We start from the raw sequence: 17,640 nt of genomic DNA, 5'->3' as shown, positions 1-17,640 counted from the left end.
TTGTATTAAGGGGGAATGGCGTGACATCACGAAGGGGCGTGGCCATGACGTCACGACCCCCGCACCCAGCGTTTGGAACAAAATGTTCCGAATGCTGCGGCAGTGGAGTACCCCTTTAACACTAGTGTGAACCTTCCACTATCCGTCCATGCCAAACCCCCTTGTAACATCACGCCACACCCCCTTAATGCAAGTCTATGGTAGGGGGGCGTGGTATGATGTCACAAGGGGGAGTGGGCATGATGTCACAAGGGGGCGGGGGCGGATAGTGGAAAGCTCACACCAGTGTTAGAGGGGTTTCCACTGCCCCAGCATTCGGAACATTTTGCTCCGAACGCTGGATGCGGGGGTCATGATGTCACGGTCACGCCCCCTTGTGATGTCGCCCCCTCCCATAGGCTTGTATTAAGGGGGCATGGTGTGACATCATGAAGGGGCGTGGCCTTGATGTCACGACCCCGCACCCAGCGTTTGGAACAAAATGTTCCGAATGCTGCGGCAGTGGAGAACCCCTTTAAGACTGGTGTGAACCTTCCCCTATCCCGATTTGATGCTGAAAGAATAGTTTTTTTTTTTCTCTTAAAACTACTATAATAGGCTTTATTCCAATACAACCAGAAAATTCCTTTTACACATGTTTTCACAGACATGGGTCGTGGCCTCCATCCTGCAATTTATTAGGTCAGTCTTTACCCAACCAGGGTGCCTCCAGCTGTTGCAAAACTACAACTCCCAGCATGCCCAGACAGCCTTCGGCTGTCTGGGCATGCTGGGAGTTGTAGTTTTGCAACAGCTGGAGGCACGCTGGTTGGGAAACACTGTATTAGGTCATTCCTAACCCCAAGATCACAGATGTGCAGATGAAAATATAATTTCAGAGAACTATAGAGACGACTAGTGTTCTCTGACCTGCTACATGTCGGACACGATGATGCTGCCTCTCCTCGTCTGTAGGGGTGGTGACCGGGCTGAGAACTTCCTGCAAATGAGGGATCCGCAGGTGAGTATGGGGGCGCTTCCTGCGGCGCGTCGAGGTGATCTTGCTGCTCTTCTCTTTGGGGGACTGTCGATGGAGATCAGACAGGTAAGCAGTCTCTGCTTTGGTCAGTTCATTCTCTGAAACACAATAATAATGAATAAGTATTGACCAACCACATTAAAGGGGAACTCCGCTGGAAAACATTCTTTTTTTTTTTTTTTTTATGGTGCCAGAAAGTTAAACAGATTTGAAAATGACTTCTAATTAAAAATCTTAATCCTTCCAGTACTTATCAGCCGCCATATACTCCACAGGAAGTTCTTTTCTGTTTGAATTTCCTTTCTCCCTGACCACAGTGCTCTCTGCTGACACCTCTGTCCATTTTAGGAACTGACCAGAGTAGGAGCAAATCCCCATAGCAAACCTGTTTTTGCTCTGGACAGTTCCTGACATGGACAGAGGTGTCAGCAGAGAGCACCGTGGTCAGGGAGAAAGGAAATTCAAATAGAAAAGAACTTCCTCTGGAGCATACAGCAGCTGATAAGTACTGGAAGGATTAAGATTTTTTTTTATTAGAAGTAATTTACAAATCGGTTTAATTTTCTGGCACCAGTTGATTTAAAAGAAAATGCTTTCCAGTGGAGTACCCCTTTAAGTCATGTGTCTGTACATTACCCCCAAACATCACAAAACCTCCCACAATAAGATACAGTACATGTAGATACATTGCTTTTATTGCAGTAATTTTATATCCTAAAAACATATTCTCCCTGATCCTACATTATACACCGCTCCCTGATCCTACATTATACACCGCTCCCTGATCCTACATTATACACCGCTCCCTGATCCTACACTATACACCGCTCCCTGATCCTACATTATACACCGCTCCCTGATCCTACATTATACACCGCTCCCTGATCCTACATTATACACCGCTCCCTGATCCTACATTATACACCGCTCCCTGATCCTACATTATACACCGCTCCCTGATCCTACATTATACACCGCTCCCTGATCCTACATTATACACCGCTCCCTGATCCTACATTATACACCGCTCCCTGATCCTACATTATACACCGCTCCCTGATCCTACATTATACACCGCTCCCTGATCCTACATTATACACCGCTCCCTGATCCTACATTATACACCGCTCCCTGATCCTACATTATACACCGCTCCCTGATCCTACATCATACACCGCTCCCTGATCCTACATTATACACCGCTCCCTGATCCTACATTATACACCGCTCCCTGATCCTACATTATACACCGCGCCCTGATCCTACATTATACGCCGCTCCCTGATCCTACATTATACGCCGCTCCCTGATCCTACATTATACACCGCTCCCTGATCCTACATTATACACCGCTCCCTGATCCTACATTATACACCGCTCCCTGATCCTACATTATACACCGCTCCCTGATCCTACATTATACACCGCTCCCTGATCCTACATTATACACCGCTCCCTGATCCTACATTATACACCGCTCCCTGATCCTACATTATACACCGCGCCCTGATCCTACATTATACACCGGGCCCTGATCCTACATTATACACCGCTCCCTGATCCTACATTATACACCGCTCCCTGATCCTACATTATACACCGCTCCCTGATCCTACATTATACACCGCTCCCTGATCCTACATTATACACCGCTCCCTGATCCTACACTATACACCGCTCCCTGATCCTACATTATACACCGCTCCCTGATCCTACATTATACACCGCTCCCTGATCCTACATTATACACCGCTCCCTGATCCTACATTATACACCGCTCCCTGATCCTACATTATACACCGCTCCCTGATCCTACATTATACACCGCTCCCTGATCCTACATTATACACCGCTCCCTGATCCTACATTATACACCGCTCCCTGATCCTACATTATACACCGCTCCCTGATCCTACATTATACGCCGCTCCCTGATCCTACATTATACACCGCGCCCTGATCCTACATTATACACCGGGCCCTGATCCTACATTATACACCGCTCCCTGATCCTACATTATACACCGCTCCCTGATCCTACATTATACACCGCTCCCTGATCCTACATTATACACCGCTCCCTGATCCTACACTATACACCGCTCCCTGATCCTACATTATACACCGCTCCCTGATCCTACATTATACACCGCTCCCTGATCCTACATTATACACCGCTCCCTGATCCTACATTATACACCGCTCCCTGATCCTACATTATACACCGCTCCCTGATCCTACATTATACACCGCTCCCTGATCCTACATTATACACCGCTCCCTGATCCTACATTATACACCGCTCCCTGATCCTACATTATACACCGCTCCCTGATCCTACATTATACACCGCTCCCTGATCCTACATTATACACCGCTCCCTGATCCTACATTATACACCGCTCCCTGATCCTACATTATACACCGCTCCCTGATCCTACATTATACACCGCGCCCTGATCCTACATTATACACCGCGCCCTGATCCTACATTATACACCGCGCCCTGATCCTACATTATACACCGCTCCCTGATCCTACATTATACACCGCTCCCTGATCCTACATTATACACCGCTCCCTGATCCTACATTATACACCGCTCCCTGATCCTACATTATACACCGCTCCCTGATCCTACATTATACACCGCTCCCTGATCCTACATTATACACCGCTCCCTGATCCTACATTATACACCGCTCCCTGATCCTACATTATACACCGCTCCCTGATCCTACATTATACACCGCTCCCTGATCCTGCATTATACACCGCTCCCTGATCCTACATTATACACCGCTCCCTGATCCTACATTATACACCGCTCCCTGATCCTACATTATACACCGCTCCCTGATCCTACATTATACACCGCTCCCTGATCCTACATTATACACCGCTCCCTGATCCTACATTATACACCGCTCCCTGATCCTACATTATACACCGCTCCCTGATCCTACATTATACACCGCTCCCTGATCCTACATTATACACCGCTCCCTGATCCTACATTATACACCGCGCCCTGATCCTACATTATACACCGCTCCCTGATCCTACATTATACACCGCGCCCTGATCCTACATTATACACCGCGCCCTGATCCTACATTATACACCGCGCCCTGATCCTACATTATACACCGCTCCCTGATCCTACATTATACACCGCTCCCTGATCCTACATTATACACCGCTCCCTGATCCTACATTATACACCGCTCCCTGATCCTACATTATACACCGCTCCCTGATCCTACATTATACACCGCTCCCTGATCCTACATTATACACCGCTCCCTGATCCTACATTATACACCGCTCCCTGATCCTACATTATACACCGCTCCCTGATCCTACATTATACACCGCTCCCTGATCCTACATTATACACCGCTCCCTGATCCTACATTATACACCGCTCCCTGATCCTACATTATACACCGCTCCCTGATCCTACATTATACACCGCTCCCTGATCCTACATTATACACCGCTCCCTGATCCTACATTATACACCGGGCCCTGATCCTACATTATACACCGCTCCCTGATCCTACATTATACACCGCTCCCTGATCCTACATTATACACCGCTCCCTGATCCTACATTATACACCGCTCCCTGATCCTACACTATACACCGCTCCCTGATCCTACATTATACACCGCTCCCTGATCCTACATTATACACCGCTCCCTGATCCTACATTATACACCGGGCCCTGATCCTACATTATACACCGCTCCCTGATCCTACATTATACACCGCTCCCTGATCCTACATTATACACCGCTCCCTGATCCTACATTATACACCGCTCCCTGATCCTACATTATACACCGCTCCCTGATCCTACATTATACACCGCTCCCTGATCCTACATTATACACCGCTCCCTGATCCTACATTATACACCGCTCCCTGATCCTACATTATACACCGCTCCCTGATCCTACATTATACACCGCGCCCTGATCCTACATTATACACCGCGCCCTGATCCTACATTATACACCGCTCCCTGATCCTACATTATACACCGCTCCCTGATCCTACATTATACACCGCTCCCTGATCCTACATTATACACCGCTCCCTGATCCTACATTATACACCGCTCCCTGATCCTACATTATACACCGCTCCCTGATCCTACATTATACACCGCGCCCTGATCCTACATTATACACCGCTCCCTGATCCTACATTATACACCGCTCCCTGATCCTACATTATACACCGCTCCCTGATCCTACATTATACACCGCTCCCTGATCCTACATTATACACCGCTCCCTGATCCTACATTATACACCGCTCCCTGATCCTACATTATACACCGCTCCCTGATCCTACATTATACACCGCTCCCTGATCCTACATTATACACCGCTCCCTGATCCTACATTATACACCGCTCCCTGATCCTACATTATACACCGCTCCCTGATCCTACATTATACACCGCTCCCTGATCCTACACTATACACCGCTCCCTGATCCTACATTATACACCGCTCCCTGATCCTACATTATACACCGCTCCCTGATCCTACATTATACACCGCTCCCTGATCCTACATTATACACCGCTCCCTGATCCTACATTATACACCGCTCCCTGATCCTACATTATACACCGCTCCCTGATCCTACATTATACACCGCTCCCTGATCCTACATTATACACCGCTCCCTGATCCTACATTATACACCGCTCCCTGATCCTACATTATACACCGCTCCCTGATCCTACATTATACACCGCTCCCTGATCCTACATTATACACCGCTCCCTGATCCTACATTATACACCGCTCCCTGATCCTACATTATACACCGCGCCCTGATCCTACATTATACACCGCGCCCTGATCCTACATTATACACCGCTCCCTGATCCTACATTATACACCGCTCCCTGATCCTACATTATACACCGCTCCCTGATCCTACATTATACACCGCTCCCTGATCCTACATTATACACCGCTCCCTGATCCTACATTATACACCGCTCCCTGATCCTACATTATACACCGCTCCCTGATCCTACACTATACACCGCTCCCTGATCCTACATTATACACCGCTCCCTGATCCTACATTATACACCGCTCCCTGATCCTACATTATACACCGCTCCCTGATCCTACATTATACACCGCTCCCTGATCCTACATTATACACCGGGCCCTGATCCTACATTATACACCGCTCCCTGATCCTACATTATACACCGCTCCCTGATCCTACATTATACACCGCTCCCTGATCCTACATTATACACCGCTCCCTGATCCTACATTATACACCAAGCCCTGATCCTACATTGTACACCGCTCCCTGATCCTACATTGTACACCGCTCCCTGATCCTACATTATACACCGCTCCCTGATCCTACATTATACACCGCTCCCTGATCCTACATTATACACCGCTCCCTGATCCTACATTATACACCGCTCCCTGATCCTACATTATACACCGCTCCCTGATCCTACATTATACACCGCTCCCTGATCCTACATTATACACCGCTCCCTGATCCTACATTATACACCGCTCCCTGATCCTACATTATACACCGCTCCCTGATCCTACATTATACACCGCTCCCTGATCCTACATTATACACCGCTCCCTGATCCTACATTATACACCGCTCCCTGATCCTACATTATACACCGCTCCCTGATCCTACATTATACACCGCTCCCTGATCCTACATTATACACCGCTCCCTGATCCTACATTATACACCGCTCCCTGATCCTACATTATACACCGCTCCCTGATCCTACATTATACACCGCTCCCTGATCCTACATTATACACCGCGCCCTGATCCTACATTATACACTGCTCCCTGATCCTACATTATACGCCGCTCCCTGATCCTACATTATACACCGCTCCCTGATCCTACATTATACACCGCTCCCTGATCCTACATTATACACCGCTCCCTGATCCTACATTATACACCGCTCCCTGATCCTACATTATACACCGCGCCCTGATCCTACATTATACACCGCTCCCTGATCCTACATTATACGCCGCTCCCTGATCCTACATTATACACCGCTCCCTGATCCTATTAGATGATTATAAAATAAAAATGACAGCATTAGTAGACAAAGGTTAATGTTCCACGGCAACAGAGATCTGGTATTAGCTGGACTTGGCGTGAACGTTTATTTTGCTGTTTTATGTCAGGATCCGACAGCCTCATCTCATCAGAGGCCACAGAAAGGGATTGGATGTCCATACCGCAGGTCTGCAGAGGGCTCTGTGTCATCCCCAAGGGACACAGTATGATACAATGTCCCAGAAGGGTCCACCTCCTGGGAACATGCAGTGGTGGTGCCTGGGACTATAAGGGACCACTCACACTGAGAATTTCCACCCTGAATTTCCGCTTGCTTCCATTGCTGCAAAGTAGTGAAAAGAAGTGGAAATTATGGGCAAAAATCCTTAGTGGGAACGGGCCCTAAAGAGTACCTGTCATGATCTTGTTCAATTTTATAATTCTCCCAGGTCACTGCCCCATCATGATAAACCACCCCCTGCATTTATAATTTTTTAGTTTTCTACCTTGATATTACTCTGTATTTTCTGCTCAGTCTAAGTCAGATTCACAGACTGGGAAGGGGCGTTCCCCAGCAGGCGTGACATCATCTGAAGCCATACAGGGGAGAACTTCCTCCCTCACTAAGCTACACACAGCCCAGAGCAGTTCAGTGTGAGATGAGCTATGATTGGCTAAGGCTGCACACCCCTCCCTCAGCACTCCAGACTGCATTTCCTGATTTTGGACTTCTACCAGGCCAGCAGGAGTCCAAAGTCTGTGCAAGAGATGGGGGAAGAGAATGTGCTCAGGACAAGTAGGGAGACACCTAGTGGCAGCTTTTTTAAACACAAATAAAACATGGAAGACTTCATTTTTTTTTTAAAACAAAGTACATTAGAAAGATTTTTTATTTACCATAAGGAGTGCAATAGCAAAAATGAGTTTTTAATGTCCCAGGCACCCCCACTAAATGTTTTTTTTTGGGGTGAAATTCCGCATGGGCCTCATTGCCATCAGTAGTGAGGGTACCGGTCTGCGCTGTCCTGGCATTTGCGGCACCTGCAGCACTGAGAATCTCTTATCAGAATATGTGTGGGAGGAAATTCTTAGTGTGAACAGGCCCTAAAGGTGTTTTTTCAGACCTGCTTCCTGCATGACTGTACCCAAAATACCTATTTACTGTTCTTCCCAGACTCCATACAGGAAGGTCAGCAGTTCTGAGCCCTTTTTTAAAGGACTTTTCTGGCTTAATATAAGTTATGAATATTTACAGTGTAATGAAAAGTCCTGAAGGTTTCTATTATACCGTGCATTCCAAGTCTTTAAAAATGTTAAAGATAATAATAATAATTCTTTATTTATAAAGCGCACACAGATTCCGCAGTGCTGTACACTGTTCACTCACATTGGTTTCTGTCCTGACTGGTGCTTACAATCTAGATTGACCTATCAGTAGATTTGGGAGGAAACTGGAGTACCAAGAAAAAACTGAAACACTGGGAGAACAGACAAACTCATTGCAGGGTTTGTTGTCCTTTGTGGGATTTGAACCTTGGACCCCAGGTCTGTAAGGCAACAGATGAGACCAAGATGGTGGATTGTTGGCCAAAAGTTGCTTTTCATGGAGAATGTTTTAGATATCTAAGACCAGGTGATTTGATGATGACGATCAGAAAATGTTACTAACCTAAATGGTGAAAATATTCATCGAGGCCACTCCAGAAGTTTTTTTCAATAAAGGTCTTGACAAGCCCCCACGGCTGTTTTCGGTAGCGAAGCTCTGTGGAGATCCTACAAATTGGAAAACAAAAGCGGTTGTGGATGGAATGATCTGCAGATCAATCGAGATGGGTTAAAGGGGTACTCCGCCCCCTAGACATCTTATCCCCTATCCAAATGATAGGAGATAAGAAGTCTGATTGCGTGGGGTCCTGCTGCTGGGGACCCCTGCGATTTCGACAGAGGCATCCCAGACATCCGGAGCACAAAGCGAACTTCGCTCCGTGACGGATGACTGGGCGGAGGCTCATGACGTAATGCCACGCCCCACTTGTGACATCACGGCCCCGCCCGTGATGTCACAGCCACGCCCCCTCAATCCAAGTTTATGGGAGGGGCACGACGGCTACAACAAAATAAAAATAAAAATGGTACCGATATAAATACAAAATCATACAGCTCCATATACCGAAAAATAAAGTTAAAGGGGTACTCCACTGCTCAGCATCTGGAACAAACTGTTCCCAATGCTGGAGCCGGCGTCGGGAGTTTGTGACGTCATAGTCCCAACCCCTCATGATGTCACGCCCGCCCCCTCAATGCAAGTATATGGGAGGGGGCGTGACAGCTGTCACGCCCGCCCCCTCCCATAGACTTGCATTGAGGGGACGTGGCTGTGACATCACAAGACTCTGGCGCTGCACCCCTCTGGCGGAGTACCCCTTTAAGGCCCCATTCATATTAGCTTTTGGAGCTACATCATCAAAATTTGATATAATCAAAAAGATATTCCGATGCATACTGTGGCATGACATGGACTTACAAAAAGTAGACTACTAAAAGTAAAGCTACGTTTGTACTGTTATGGGACAGAAAGGGGTTAGTGAAAAAGACCAAACGCAGTCACTAGTAGCCTGTTAAATGGGAAAAACTTTTTATATGTTGTACATCTTGGCCAAACATTACCCTTTCCAATATACTTCATGAGAAAATGCATCTCCTTTACATATAAATCATGGCTTATAAAAAAAAGACCACTAGGGGTCCCCATACAATTCAGAACATACTCCGGTCTGACTGCAGCATCATCTTTGTCCCAACTGAAGCACAGGCTGAGACAAAGTGCAGGAAGTGAGGGCGGGACTAGCACTCCTCTGTGCTCCCTCCTGTCCTATCAGACTGCAGCATGAAAACAGAGAGGAAGGGCTTACAGAGCAGCCTGCAGTGATTGGATGAAGAGGCACAGCACAGCAGAATTTGGGAGGAAGTGAATGCATGGAGAGTGAGGGCGGGCTCAGTGCTTGAGCAGTGGATTTCAGAATGCGTGAGCAGCAGAACAGAGGGATTTGTGAGTCCAATACACATTCTTTACAAGGCACATAAAAAAAAAGACCTGTAAAGAATCTGTATGACCTAGTGGGTAACATATTCTATTTATTCATTTTTTTCTGTGATATGATATGGTTTAAAGGGTAACTCCCACCATCCTATTTTTTTTTTTTGCCAGCCAGTTCCCCCCCCCCCCCAACCGCTACGGCACTAGCTCGTTCCCTCCTCCCCCCCCGCCCCGCATACCCCGTTCCCTCATTACACTTGCAGTTACTGCAGAGTCCGGCAGCGGGCGTGCAGGGACAGCGGCGGCAACGAGGCGGCGGCAACGTGCGGAAGGAGTGGCCTCCCAGCCAGTGGCCGGGGAGCCAATGCGCTCGCTCCCGCCTGTCTGATTGACAGGCAGGGAGCGAGTGCAGCCTAACTGAAAAAGGACTGATTGCCAGGCCAAAAGTAGCCGGTTTTTAAATGTAAATTAAACCTTTTTAATGAAAAAAATAATAATAAAAAGTATATTAGAGATATGTTGTAGTACAAGTACTACAACATATCAAAAAATAAAGTTGGTGACAGTGCCCATTTAAGTGTGATGCCACATATATGCTGGAGTATACATCTTAAAATCCTCCACCAGTGGAGCCCCAAAATATGATGTCAATAGGGCCCTCCAGTGAAGCACGCACAAGGCTCTAATATGGTTGTACCTTAACCGGCTCTTATTCCGGGCCACTCGGGTTAGCGTGTAGCGGTTGATGGTGTAGAAGTAATCGTGGTACGGGATATCGTGTGTCAGGACTTCGGCATCAATCACGTAACATTCGCTTTCCTGACTGGCTTTGTACAGTGTCTGAAAAAGATACAGTGAAGATCCATGTTGGGGTTTATGTCTAGAGCAGTTCTCCCCCAACCTGTGGTTGTAGCTCATCCAAAACTACAACTCAAATCATGCTCTTCAAGGAAGAAAGATATCCAGCGCAGAGTGCAGTAAATCAGGAACTTTATTGAAGATCACATGGATAGCACAAAGGACACCAACGCGTTTTGGGTCAAGCTGGACCCTTAGTCATGTCATGGCATATGCCATGACTAAGGGTCCAGCTTGACCCGAAACACGTTGGTGTCTTTTGTGCTATCCATGTGATCTTCAATAAAGTTCCTGATTTACTGCACTCTGCGCTGGATATCTTTCTTCCTTGTACTGCTGTTTGGACCGGGAGCACTACCGGCTAATCCGTGCGCAGGTGTGAGTGTTCAGCTGAGCCGCCAGTTTTGCTTTCGTCTGGTTTCTAATCATGCTCTGACCACCATAATGGGAGCTGTAGTTGTGCAACAGATAGAGAACCACGGGTTGGGAACAGTGGCTTAGAACAGTGGTCTCCAAACTGTGGCCCTCCAGATGTTGCAAAATTACAACTCCCAGCATGCCCGAACAGCCAGGCCGGCTGGGAGTTGTAGTTTCGCAACATCTGGTGGGCCACAGTTCAAATGCCACTGGTCTAGAAGAATCCCTCACCTGCGTTTCTGTTACAGTGGCCGATTTTGGCGCCAGAGGATTGGTCAGGGCAATGGTGTATAAGATAACCCGCGTCTGGTTTCCGTTTTCTTCTTTCTTCCACGGATGAAATATAACTTCTGCCAATAAAGAAAAAAAAAAAACTAAAAACCATGAGACTCCTCCCTTATAGACTATAAACGAAGGTCAATTCAAGATTAAAGGGATTGTCCAAGATTAGAAAAATGAATCAAATAAGAAATGCGGAGCACTCACCGGGTCTTCTCAATCAGGGGCTTCTTTATTGTAACTTCATACACACGGGTTACATGCAGGGGAGACCGATGGTAAAGAAGCGGGGGTATTCAAGATTGCGTCGGACCGTTTACGCGCCGGAACGCTTCGTCAGGCCATGGCAGCTTCTTTATTGTAACTTCATACACACAGGTTACATGCAGGGGAGACAGATGGTAAAGACGCGGGGGTATTCAAGACGGCGACGGACCGTTTACGCGCCGGAGCGCTTCGTCAGGCCGATGCATAGCATCGGCCTGACGAAGTGCTCCGGCGCGTAAACGGTCCGTCACCTTTTTGAATACCCCCGCGTCTTTACCATCTATCTCCCCTGCATGTAACCCGTGTGTATAAAGTTACAATAAAGAAGCCCCTGATTGAGAAGACCCGGTGAGTGCTCCGCAGTTCTTATTTGATTGACGGCATCTAATGTTTACTGTTTGCGTGACTGCACTGAAGAGGTTGTCAGGATCGGCTTCCAGGGACTGTATGGATCAGGTGTCCATATACCCGAATCACAGTGCAGCATAGGGTTGGTGCCCAGATCATTGCCTTGTATGTTTGTGACTCAAGATTAGAAAAACACTACTTTTTGCAAAATCAGCACCACTCCTGTTCATAGGTCGCGTGCAGTACTGCAACTCGGTCCTCGGTCGGGGTACTCCCGTGGAAAACTTTTTTTTTTTTTTCAAATCAACTGGTGCCAGAAAGTTAAACAGATTTGTAAATCACTTCTATTAAAATATTTTAATCCTTCCAGTACTTTTTAGGAGCTGTTTCCTAAAGAGAAATCCAAAAAAGAAATGCATTTCCTCTGATGTCACGATCACAGTGCTCTCTGCTGACCTCTGCTGTCCATTTTAGGAACTGTACAGAGCAGCATATGTTTGCTATGGGGATTTTCTCCTGCTCTGGACAGTTCCTAAAATGGACAGCAGAGGTCAGCAGAGAGCACTGTGGTCATGACATCAGAGGAAATGCATTTCTTTTTTGGACTTAAAAGTACTGGAAGGATTAAGATTTTTTTTATAGAAGTGATTTACAAATCTGTTTAACTTTTTGGCACCAGTTGATTTAAAAAAAAAAAAAAGTTTTCCATGGGAGTACCCCTTTAAAGGGGTACTCTGCCCCTGACATCTTATCCCCTATCCAAAGGATAGGGGATAAGATGTTAGATCGCTGCGGTCCCGCTGCTGGGGACCCCGGGGATCGCTGCTGCGGCACCCCGCCATCATTACTGCACAGAGCGAGTTCGCTCTGTGCGTAGTGACGGGCGATACAGGGGCCGGAGCAGCGTGATGTCATGGTTCCGCCCCTCATGACATCACGGCCCATCCCTTTAATGCAAGTCTATGGCAGGGGGCGTGACGATCTCCACGCCCCCTTCCCATAGACTTGTATTGACGGGTGCGGACCGTGACGTCACGAGGGGCGGAGCCGTGACGTAACGATGCTCCGGCCCCTGTATTGCCCGTCATTACATGCAGAGCGATCTCGCTCTGTGCTGTAATGATAGCGGGGTGCTGCAGCAGCGATCCCCGGGGTCCCCAGCAGCGGGACCCCCGGCGATCTGACATCTTATCCCCTATCTTTTGGATAGGGGATAAGATGTCTAGGGGCGGAGTACCCCTTTAATGGAGCCCAGCTGCAATACCAGACACAACCTGTGAACAAAAGTGGTACTGTTTTTGCAAGAAGGAAACAGCATTTTTGTAATCCTGGACAACCCCTTTAAAGACATAAGTCCTCAAATACTCCTCTCCAGCCATAGGTCATGTTTTAATACTAAATGCAGAAAACATGACCTGCTGGGGGGGGGGGGGGGGGGTAGGTGGACTGGAGAAATAAGTGACCCTTTAAAAACAACTTTATTTACGAGCCCTAAATCCTGGACTTCTCACCTGTAAACCTTCTCTGCTCCATGAAATCCCTCTGAAACTGAGATTCGGTGAACAGGAGGCTGAACAGCTTGTCCACGTTGAAGTTGAAGACCTCATTGATATACTGCCGGCCATTCAGGTCCTCGTAAAACGCTTGAACTTCACCTGCAAAAAAAGAAAAAAAAATTCTTATAGGTGTTGTCCAGTTTAGATAAAAAATAACAATAAATATATAAATAAATAAAAACAATAAAAACATTTCCATAGCCCTGTTCGGTAACTCTGAATTAAGAAGGGAGGAGGGTTTCCAGTTTAGGATCCTAATCTCATGGTCAAAGGGACCACCTGGAATATACAGTCCTGAAATACTCAGAAAACCCATTGATGTGAATGGAAACTGTGTAATGCTGTGTTTTCCCCTGTGGTAGTGCTACAGGGATACTGAACACTAAGGGTGCGTTCACACTGAGTAATTCGTCTTGAATTCTCCGCTCCATATTAATGCACATCTCCTCTGCCCATTGACTTTAATGTTTTTTCCGTTGTCCTGTTCACACTGCGGAAATCCCGCTAGCAGAATTCCTTTCCGCTTGAAGAAAGAACATGTTCATTCTTCAAGCGGAATCCGCGAGCAGAATCCAATAGAAGTCTGCCCGACATCGTTTTCATGCGGAATTCAGAAAAGTAGAATTAAATGACCTCCTCCTTCATTCCTCTTTATTTCCGCATGGAAATTCCACTTGAATTCAGCTTAATGGATAGAATGACAGAAGGCAACAATTTCCTGACCGAAATTATTCCTCGTAAATTCCTCGTAAAAAAAAAAACAAATGGTGCCAGAAAGTTATCTCAGTTTGTAAATTACTTGTTTCTAAATCTTGACCCTTCTAGTACTTATCAGCTGCTGTATGCTCCAGAAGAAGTTGTGTAGTTCTTTCCAGTCTGACCACAGTGCTCTCTGCTGCCACCCCTGTCCATGTCAGGAACTGTCCAGAGCAGAAGCAAAGCCCCATAGCAAACCTCTCCTGCTCCAGACAGTTCCTGACACGGACAGAGGTGGCAGCAGAGAGCACTCTGAAAAGAACTACACAACTTCCTTTGGAGCATACAGCAGCTGATAAGTGCTGGAAGGGTTAAGATTTTTACATAAAAGTAATTTACAAGTCTGTATAACTTTCGAGCACCAGTTGATTGGAAACATTTTTTTTTCACCAGAGTACCCCTTTAACCCCCAGTGTTTCCTTACAGATTTCAGCTGATGGCTGGGGGTCAGCTTACTGTACAGGACTCCTCTTCTCACAAGTATGGACTCTTTTAATTACAGCAAAACTTAAAGACAAACCTAACTACAAAAAAATCCAGGAATCTTTCACCTCTGGCCCAGGTCCTAGGTGACTGCATTTAGGTTTCCAGTATCCATTGCATCCCTCAAGCAGATGTTATTGCACATTAGATATAGAGCAGCAACAAATGTGTATTTAAGTGGCTGTCCGGCAAAAGGAACAACCTGTTTATGGTGTCAAAAGAGTATAATAAAGCAACTTACTGATATAATGTTATTGGCTATAGTGCACCGATCTTCCATACCATCTCTGCTCTCTCCTACGTAGCTGTGACATCAAGTCACACTCAATGAAAGCAGAGCTCCCATCCCTTCTTCCTCTTTTACTCGTGTCTGCTCAGGATGAGACGATTGATGTGAAGAGGAGAGCTCCTATTACTGCTCATTAGATTTTAAGGCAGCAGGAAGCCTTCCTAAGTCCCAGTCGTTTCCATCAGAACAGGCTTACTGCTGTCTTATCTGAGTAAGGCTTCCTGCTGCCTTAAAATCTAATGAGCAGTAATATGAGCCTACCCTCTTCACATCACTGGTCTGGTCCTGAGCAGACAGGAGGGGAGGGGGGAGGAGGCATGGGAGCTACAAGCTCCCCCCTCTACACATTTTCTCCCTCCATGCTTGCGCTGAGATGACAGGCGGGCCAGTCTGATACATCTCACTGCTCTTCTAACACAACATGAAACACTGTGCAAATAGGGAAATTGTAACTACGGGCCCTTGGGAGGTGAAGCCACTTACCTTTAATAAGATATACAAATATATTGTAATATGTCCATGTACTCCCCTGGAAAACATTTTTTTAATCAACTGGTGCCAGAAAGTTTAACAGATTTGTAAATTACTTCTATTTAAAAATCTTAATCCTTCCAGTACTTATCAGCTGCTATATGCTAGACAGGAAGTTCTTTTCTTTTTGAATTTCCTTTCTGTCTGACCACAGTGCTCTCTGCTTACACCTCTGTCCATTTTAGGAACTGTCCAGAGCAAGTGAGGTTTGCTATGGGGATTTGCTCCTACTCTGGACACTTCCTAAAATGGACAGAGGTGTCGGCAGAGAGAACTGTGGTCAGACAGAAAGGAAACTCAAAAAGAAAAGAACTTCATCTGGAACATACAGCAGCTGATAAGTACTGGAAGGGTTAGGATTTTTAAATAGAAGTAATTTATAAATCTGTTTAACTTTCTAGCACCAGTTGATTTAGAAAAAAACCCTTTAGAGGTATACTGTAATAAATACATTAAGAAGTCACCTTCATCATGTGTTTCAGAGGAGTCGCTGAGCTCGGTGGGCAAATCTTCATTGTCATTAAAATCCAAGGATGGAGAAGTGACAGGCGGGAGGAACTCTACCTTCTGCTCCTCAAGGTTTGCAAGAAGCATCTCCCTGTCCAATACGTTGTCAATATCATCGAGGAGGCCGCCATCAAACTATAGAAACAGGATTAAAGTAAATGAGTCCACTACTTTTATTTATTTTGTTTACCGATTAGTGGTAGATAATTAAAAATGTTTGCGGGGCCAGTGCTGGTAACACATCATGTAATGTACTGAACTGTCTTAAAGGGGTACTCCGCTGCTCAGCGTTTGGAACAAACCGGCGCTGGGAGCTCGTGACATCGTAGCCCCGCACCCTCAATGCAAATCTATGGGAGGAAGCGTGACAGCTGTCACACCCCCTCCCATAGACTTACATTGAGGGGGCGGGACGTGATGTCATGAGGGGGCGGGGCTATGACGTCACAAGCTCCAGACGCTGGCTCCAGCATTCGGAACAGTTTGTCCCAAACACTGAGCAGCAGAGTACCCCTTTAAGGTAGATATGGACCAAGCTAAATTAAAAACTAAAGTAAAATGTAAGCAGGACCAGATGGATTACACCCAAGAGTTCTTAGAGAACTAAGTTTGGTTATTTTTGTAATTTGTATATAATTGTATGAGATTCTCTGGTGACATCTGAATAGGGGGTGATTATGGATATAGTGCCAAATCGATTTACACTGTTTACTATTTCATAAAGAAGTATATAGAAAAAACATGTACAACACAATATGCATTTGTTACCATAGCTGCCTATGCATTACGAATGTCATCCGTGGCAACACTTATAGGTATATGGCCGAGGTTTACATTTAAAAACCAACATATAGCCTAGATCAGTGTTCCCTAAACTGTGGCCCTCCAGCTGCTGCCTGTACAGCTGTATGGACATGATGGGAGTTGTAGTTTTGTGGAAGTTGATTAAAACGATTCTGACTGCCGATCAATATATATTAATACTTACATGTTTATATATCATTGCTAATGCTGCAAAAAGATATTTGTTACCCTTAACCTATATATCCAGCTTGCTATCTGCTCGTGACTAAGATGGAGACCTTGGAATGAGGCCAAGAGAAGAGAGATAAGAAGAGGAGTTGGAAGTTTAGAGACAAAATATGGCCAAGAGAGAAATGAATGATAATATGCTAATGTATACAGACA

At 46.2% G+C, this 17,640-nt stretch overlaps 1 protein-coding gene across 13 annotated transcripts in view; it reads right to left on the bottom strand.

Moving 5' to 3' along the window:
* Nucleotides 1-17,640, bottom strand: part of GRAMD1B (GRAM domain containing 1B) — a 271,033-nt gene that overhangs the window by 14,940 nt on the left and 238,453 nt on the right. For all 13 annotated transcript variants that reach the window (XM_056543506.1, XM_056543505.1, XM_056543509.1 and 10 more), the window contains 6 exons: nucleotides 16,410-16,587; nucleotides 13,842-13,985; nucleotides 11,668-11,786; nucleotides 10,859-11,001; nucleotides 8,794-8,897; nucleotides 910-1,116 (listed from right to left, as the gene is read on the bottom strand). In XM_056543506.1, the coding sequence (XP_056399481.1) occupies nucleotides 910-1,116; nucleotides 8,794-8,897; nucleotides 10,859-11,001; nucleotides 11,668-11,786; nucleotides 13,842-13,985; nucleotides 16,410-16,587 (895 nt within the window). The remainder of the gene's footprint in view (nucleotides 1-909; nucleotides 1,117-8,793; nucleotides 8,898-10,858; nucleotides 11,002-11,667; nucleotides 11,787-13,841; nucleotides 13,986-16,409; nucleotides 16,588-17,640) is intronic.

This window comes from Hyla sarda, chromosome 10 (genome assembly GCF_029499605.1).
Source record: "Hyla sarda isolate aHylSar1 chromosome 10, aHylSar1.hap1, whole genome shotgun sequence".
Taxonomy (NCBI): Eukaryota; Metazoa; Chordata; class Amphibia; order Anura; family Hylidae; genus Hyla; species Hyla sarda.
The sequence above is the reverse complement of the archived record's forward strand: the minus strand, read 5'-3'. Positions and strand labels throughout refer to the sequence as shown.